We start from the raw sequence: 7,876 nt of genomic DNA on the forward strand, positions 1-7,876 counted from the left end.
TTTTTTTTTTTAAAAAGGATAAAAATAGGTAGGACCAAATTTGGGTAATGATGACCAAACATCTATTTCAGCAGAGAGTCAAGAGTATGCAACACCTAGCAGAAGGGACATATGAATATCTCCACAATAGTTCAGGTCTCTCTTTTTAATATTGACAGAGAATGGTGACTGAAAATAAGAAGTGGCAAAATCCTGCTTGCTTTTTGTTCTAACTTTGTGAGCATTGTTTTCAAGTTCATATACAATAAACTTCTCAAGTTCTATACAATGGTGAAACCTTTTAAAAAGTCTATCTGTGAACCGATTAAAAGTAATAGATGTGCAACAGACTTCGGGAAATATGTGAAATTCTGTACATTGTCAATTAGTCCAGCACTTGGAGATGGACAAAGACCAAACCTAAATAACAGTAAGTGACAGGGGAATTATATTTGATTCTTCTGTGCCTTTTTGAGAAAATGTGTATTGAAACATGTCAATATGTAATTTTTTTAAAAATTATAGCAGTTAACGTATTTTTTATGTTAATAGGACATTTTAAAGTCTTAAAAGTCTTAAAAGTCATATCTATTGAGTTATATTTTAAGAGTGCACTGCAGAAGCATATAGAGAAATTACAGATGGATAAACCAGATTTTTTTGTTTAAAATGGGTTTCCTCCAAAATATTTTGTTAAATAAATAGAACATACAGGCCAGACTATAGTTGTAACAGGAGGGGAAAGATGGAAAAAGGAACGTAAGTCTTGCTTCTTGCTTCAATTTGTAGACCAAATGCCCCCATGGTAAGGTTTGTGCTAATCTGACGTGCTTGCTGCTTTTCAAGATCAAAAACATTTAGAAATTCAAGTCTATAATGTGTTAAATATGGCTTCATGGACAAAACTCCTCCTGCTCCAACAAGTATGTATCTTTTTTTTCCTCTTTTTATGCTTATTTTACATGTTCTAATAAGCTATAGTTATATTTTGATAATTGTGTAATATGTGCTTGCATTATGCGTAAATGTAAAAATACAGCTGTAACTCACTTTATCCTTTCTCATTCCCAGTAACACAGTCTTATGTTAATGAAGATAAATCAAATACTTCAAGGGTCATTCCATGTATGTAGCTCAGCACTAAAGTAATTCCTGCATCCCTCTGAAACTCTGGGAAGAAAAGTCTCATTTATACATTGTATGTATGTACATTGCTGTTGGATTTTGTGCAGGACACTGAGAAATTCCTGCAGGAAATATTAGAAATGCCTCGTTCCATTGCTGCTAAGGGGAAGGTGACACTTGGATTAGATGGAAGATGAAAACAGAAACCAACTCCACTTGACTTATCTTTCTGTGGCTTGTGATTTTCATTGTACTTACACTTCACAACGAAATGCAAAGTTCTGAAATAGGTATTATTAAGAAATGCTTCATGAAATGCAAAATTCTGAAATAGGTATTATTAAGAAATGCTTTCAGAAGATTAACTCTGAACAACGAGAAGACACCTGCTACCATTCCAGACATAAATAATTGGAAGAGGACTACCTAGATTATTTGTGAGAGGGGAACTTATTTAAACAACTGCATTTATAAAGCATTGTTTACCCCAGGGAACCTTCTACACCATGAATGTCAGAGGAAATTGTAGAAGGTCATCTATCTCAGCTCTGTGAACCAGTTGTCCTCACTGACAGTGATGTTTTGAATAAATAAGGCTTCATCCTGCTCTGTGGCAGGCTTACCTAATGTTGACTGATTTGTAAAGGCCACTTTCTACATGAAAAAGAGTCCAAAATGTATGCTTTATGATGAAGACGACATTAAAAAAATTTTTTTTGCCTTTTCTCTCTTAGATCTGAACCAAAATGTTAAACATTTCCACAGATGTCAAATATTTTTACAAAGGTGTAGCCTGCTCATTGATTTTTTTTTTTTGGAGTGGGTTGTTGCTCCAGCATGAGCACAGAATGAATCACGTACAGAGCTGCCCTTAAAGGACAGACTCAATGAGTCCAGCACCAAAAACCACATATACCCAAGGTAGTCAGGTTCGGAACTGAAGTTCCATTACTTAGCAAAACTTTGTTAAGATTGTTTGTTAACAAATACCATTTCGAACTGAAGTTCCATTTCCTAGCAAAACTTATGTTAAGATTGTTTGTTAACAAATACCATTTTCCAATCCATTTCTTCAAAATATCCTCTTTGGCATATTCTTGCCTCTTTAAATATGCTTATTTATAGAACGGCTGCACAAACTCACCTTTCACCTAGTTAACAGACTGCAACATATGTGATGCCGCATTTACTTCCTATTCTAAGCATCAGGAAATAAAGCGGCACCTCTGCTGTATTTACACAGTCACGCTGGGACACTCCTGCTCTCACACTTGAGTCTCACTCCCCGCTCAGCCACATGGGATCTGCTAAATGGTCCTTCAGGGAGAGGAGCGTAAAGGAGTGCTTGGAGGCTGCTCATGGAAACAACATACAATGCAGCCTCAAACACTGCATGAACAAGACTCTGTGTTGTACTCCCGGGTGTTGCTGAAATCGTAGCAACAGCATGAACAAATCATGTGTCCAGTCCTCCAAAGTTTTACAGATGGTACTCATGTAACCTACTTTACACACGGAGACATCACAGTATGCAGATGTGTACATACTAAGAATGAGGATACGTATTTGCAGAATTAGAGCCTTTACTGAATGCAGGGCTTTTTCTGTTTTTAAAAAAATATTTTTCAAACAAGTATCTCCACATTTCATTGTTATTCAAAAATCCTTTTTTTTTTCCTACGCAAAACTGTGATACTTTTAAAATTATGTATAGTTACTTTGGATGCGTCAAAAGTATCGCAGTTGAAATAGCATTTTTTCCACTCACTATATTAAACAAAAAGTGTTCACCAGTTTTGCACGATTCAGTTTACATTTCAGTTTTAAAGGCAATTGTTTCATGCATGTCTGTATAACCCAGTGTTAGGCACATATGCACCTGTGTATTGAATTGTTCCAGGAAATCAAGTTTCTTATTGCCTTGTTCCAGGAAATCGGGTTTCTTATTGCCTTATAATATGAGCTGAGCTTGTTGTACAAGAAAGTACTTAACACTTTAAAAAAGGTTTTTCTATGATCTCATTACTGTGCGCAGTGTGTTATGTGGTAATGGAAACCTCATCAATTATAGGCTGTTCAGTCATATCCTGTGTAATGCAGGGTCACCCTATGGAGCTTATATGTAATTACAGACAAAAGGCCTATTCTCTTCCATATAAGCACAAACCCAAATCCTGCCAGACTTGGCAGGATTTCAAATTTCTGCTGCCCGTGTTTGTTAAAAAGAATGAGATTAATGAATAAAATTATTTCATAAGAGCGCTGACTTACATCCTAAAAATGTTGACTCATTACGGCACCCATTCTACGGCTTGTTTTGCACATGGCAATCTCCTTTGTGTGAAGCCTTGCTTCCTCTCCTTCTAGTCCTGATTTCAGCCCCTGTCTGGTGCTGTTAGATCTCACTCAGTGCCCACTAGGTCATGGGCATAAGTTTTTCCATTGATTCCAGCGGTTGATCTATTGGCCCCAGCATACTCGATTATGTGAAGAAATAACAGTAAGAAATTATTAGATGGATAGTCTGAAAATAATTTCATTACAACATGTTGTGCCTGGCTGTTTGGCTACATTCTTTCTGCTTTGTACTTGTACTTATTTCCTGGGGGAATTTCTCATATATCGCATTGCCTGAAGTCAACCCTTGACTCTGATCTGTCACATCTACATTGCTGTTTGACTCTAACCTGGTCAGGAGGGAATGCAGGAGAGAAGACCCTGGTTTAGGGCTATCGGTGGCAATAAGACGGGACTGACTCAGGCCTTCACTTGTCAACAGCATTTTAACTGAATTCCACCAACACCTGGAAGTGCTCAGCTTTTCTAAAATCTATGCTGAGAGCATGCTGTATGAGCTACTCAAAAATAAAGGTAAGCAGCTTTACTGAACGCAGGAAGAGGCTAATCAGTGAATTTTGCTATTGATTTAAATGGGAGCAGAATTAGACTGATTCTCCAGCTGGATTTTAAATGCTTGGTATTAAATGTTTTTGAAATGCAGGACTACTGTTTTTGCATGTATAACCCACACACCAGATCATTCTAACCCACACATTCACCTATTCACAAGAACCATTTATTGAAAATTAGTCCTCTGATAACCTGTACCCTCACACAATTCATGCAAAAGCAGAGTCAGCGACCGGGAAGAACTTTAAGAAAGCTATTAGGATAAAGGAAGCTCTTGTGTAAGTTTCCTTTTCAGGCTTGTGTATATGAATAACCCATGCTGCTGCTGTATTACGCGAGTATTTCTAGTATTTCCATTTCTCACGTAACCTGAGGAATCTATGCACAGAAGTACAGCGGGGGCATTTTTGGAGTGGTCAGGTCAGTTCATACCGATGAATTATTTATTATTGTTTGTTTGATCAACAGTTTGGTATTGGGGTTGTCAAATATCAGGAGAGAAAAAAGCAGCCAACCCTATGGAACTGTACAGAAATTAGGACCTATTCTAGCAGATGATTTCCTACAGCTGCTCTCATGGAAGTTGTCAGGTACGCAGCACAGATTTGCTAACTTTGGTCACGAGCATTGTTCCGTGGACTGCCATGGGACTGCTGTCAACAGGTACTACCTCTGTGCATAAGAGGTACAAACTAAATACTAAGATTAAGTATTGAAAATGTTTTGCAAAAGGGAGAATTGCGATGTACTTCAGCTGGAGCCAGTTCACCCACTGAAATGTCATCTTAATGGATTATTTTCTCTACCAATCTAGAAAGACCAAAACAAGCCCCTCTTTTCATATAAAAATGCAGGCCTTGTTAAATACAGATTACTAACTTTAAATCCCACAGTGCTGCTGCAGGAGTATAACTAGCACAGTTTCCAAAGATTTATTATTTTCTCAACATTTTGTGACTTTTTTTTTCTGAAAAGTTGGATACTGTAATTTCAGAATCAGTTGTACCTAATGCCCAGATCCATTGAGACCTTTTGAGGTTTCCAAAGATCTACTTGCTTATTTTCCTAATTGAGCAAACATAATTTTTTCTTTCCTTTTCATTTCTAATTCAATTTGTGAATGAGTTTTCAGCAGTTTTGTACAGCAGAGACAAAGCTTTTTAAGGCAACCAAACGCACTAAGAACATCTCATATTTGGCATCTTTTTAAAGCTGTATCAGCTATATCAGAGTAATAAGCCTTTGTTTCTTGTCTATAAACATGTGAAGGTAAAGTCCACCCTTAAAGTATAATGCAGTTTCATTTTAAGCACACTTGTAATTCTTACCGTTATTTTAACTGTGATGTCCAAAAGAATCAAGGTTCTCAAAAACACAGTCTGTCCATGTAACTGTTGCTTTGTCTTTACTCTTCCCAATAACTTTTGACCGACTGTTAGAAATGTGACAGAGGCAGAAGTCACACAGATAATGAGCTTCCTACAAGCACAATAAAAGTAGCCAAGCAGATGAGAGTGATTTTATACACGGCACTTTTAAATGTGATGTCCAAAAGAATCAAGGTTCTCAAAAACACAGTCTGTCCATGTAACTGTTGCTTTGTCTTTACTCTTCCCAATAACTTTTGACCGACTGTTAGAAATGTGACAGAGGCAGAAGTCACACAGATAATGAGCTTCCTACAAGCACAATAAAAGTAGCCAAGCAGATGAGAGTGATTTTATACACGGCACCTGTAAGTGCCACAGCCAAAGGAGAAACTGCAACATGAGCTCACACAGTTCAAACACAAGAGAAACCATATGGGGGAGACACTCGTAAATGCTCTAGCCAAGACAGAAGCTGCAACCAAAGTGCAAAGCATACATCCTGGAAAACCAAACTGCATCTGTTCCAGTATTTCTTAGAAAAGGGCCCCTCCTACTTACAGTGCAACTATTATCAATTATTAGTTTCTATTATCAGTCTTGAATGGAAGCTAGACCAAGTCCCTAATTTGTGAATTCTAACAAAAGCATTATTTCCTGTAGCATTAACAGACCTAACATCACAATGAAAGCTAATTTACAGTTATTAAAACAAATTAAGGCTCATTCTCCTTATATGATTACATCAAAAATAACAATCATGATAAAAATTAAAATGTTCAAAAGTGAATCTGTACATGTGGATCATTCGATTAAACTGGAACCCTGTCTTGGGAGAGAATCATTATGACAATTGCTTTTTTCTTCTTGATGCTTCGTTTATAATTCTAGTTACTTCCAAACCTTTTTTCCCTGTGTAGCCTCCCTCTTTCCCCCCCACCTCCTGTTTAGTACCATTTTGCAACCCCAAGCACAAACACCTCTACCCTACACAGGCAAAGAAAGTTCACTGCATGTAAGATTGCTGCTGGCCCACACACCTAGGGGAGACAAATGAAATCAGAATACAGGAATAAGTACCAGGCTCAAAGCTTTGCCTGAAGTGTTTTGCAAGATTCATCATACTCATCTGTTCTCTTCCCCCTCTGCTGATCAGCAGAACCCTTCCTCTTCCAGGCTAGAGGGGGGAAAAAAAAGAGCTTAGGTCAGGGGAAAAGAAATATTGCTGTTAACTGTGATGCCAAAAAGTGTTTACTAGGCAATGAAGGAAGCCTTAACCAGCTAGGCTGAGCATGCTTTTAACCGGTCCTTCCAAAGGATCAAAGCAACCAACTGTCATGACAGCAACAAATTTTCAGACAATTTAAAAATGGCCATAATGAGTAGCTTTCAGGCTAACATCCTGTATATATTAAATATTTTGAAAACAAACTAAACTCTTGCCAGTCCTGACAGTTTCTAAACTAATGCATATACATACCCCCAAAAGAAACCTCAGAAAGAAAGAACAATCCGTGCGCTTACATGGACAAAGAAGTGCAAGAGACACATGTGATAGCATAGTTACCATGTTGCTGCAGAAACCCCAGCAGAGTATTCTTTAACTTTGTGAGTGATTAAAATACTAACTGTAATGTTGCAATAATAAATTAATCACAGATGAGCAGAACTAAAATGAATACAGGTAATACCAAACACTGTAGGACCTGCTTTTCCTTAGCACTGGAGCTCTTTTGTTCTTATAACCAAAAGCTTAAACTGGCCAAGTTGCATTTTGCACCTTTTGAACAGTTTGGAGGCTGCTAAAGGCAGGCCACTGTTTACTGGAGATACCTGGGATGCTGCATGGAAAGCAGAAAGCACACTCTCTCTTTCTCTTTTAGATTCTAGTCACAATGCAAGGTTGTGGAAACACTGATGTGCTCACCCAGAAACCAGATTAACGCTTCTCAGCCAAAAAATCAGAGAGGAAAAAAGATCCTATGGAGAGGTGAATCTACAGACTCGCACCACAGACAAATTGCCAAATAAAGGCTCCGCGCTCTATCAGGCAGAGTTGGACTTTGCAAATTATGAATAGCACAGACTAACAGCAGCAGTAAGTTAAAAAATAATAACTAACCCAAACTAACAACTGAACAATATGAGACAAAGAAGCAAAACTAACTGACAGCCATCCTGGTAGAAAGAGGAAATCAGAGATGATCAGGTCATGCAGAACTCTGCAGCGGTTGGGAATAAGCAGATTACTATTCAGAGCACATGGGGCTGGGATAAAGCTAAACCCTCGAAGACATTTCTCTTCACGGCGTTTGTTTCCAACCCCTTTGTTTCCCGCAGACCCTTCTGGGGCTCTCTCCATCCCTCTGCCTCCCCAGCCGCCGGGCGGGTCCGTTCGGTCCCTCTCTCCCTGAAGCTGCGCGCCCCCGCCCCGGGCTGGGCTTTGCCCGGGCTCCTTCCGCTCTTTGTGAGGCTGGCGCTGGGGTGGGGGGGGC

At 38.6% G+C, this 7,876-nt stretch overlaps 1 protein-coding gene across 1 annotated transcript in view; it reads left to right on the forward strand.

Annotated features, from left to right (window-relative positions):
- Positions 1-7,876, forward strand: part of PRSS12 (protease, serine 12) — a 54,045-nt gene that overhangs the window by 385 nt on the left and 45,784 nt on the right. Inside the window, exon 2 of the mRNA XM_019474496.1 lies at positions 235-409. Within this exon, the coding sequence (XP_019330041.1) occupies positions 235-409 (175 nt within the window). The remainder of the gene's footprint in view (positions 1-234; positions 410-7,876) is intronic.

Source organism: Aptenodytes forsteri, unplaced genomic scaffold, assembly GCF_000699145.1.
Source record: "Aptenodytes forsteri isolate BGI_AS27 unplaced genomic scaffold, ASM69914v1 Scaffold8, whole genome shotgun sequence".
NCBI classification, from domain to species: Eukaryota; Metazoa; Chordata; class Aves; order Sphenisciformes; family Spheniscidae; genus Aptenodytes; species Aptenodytes forsteri.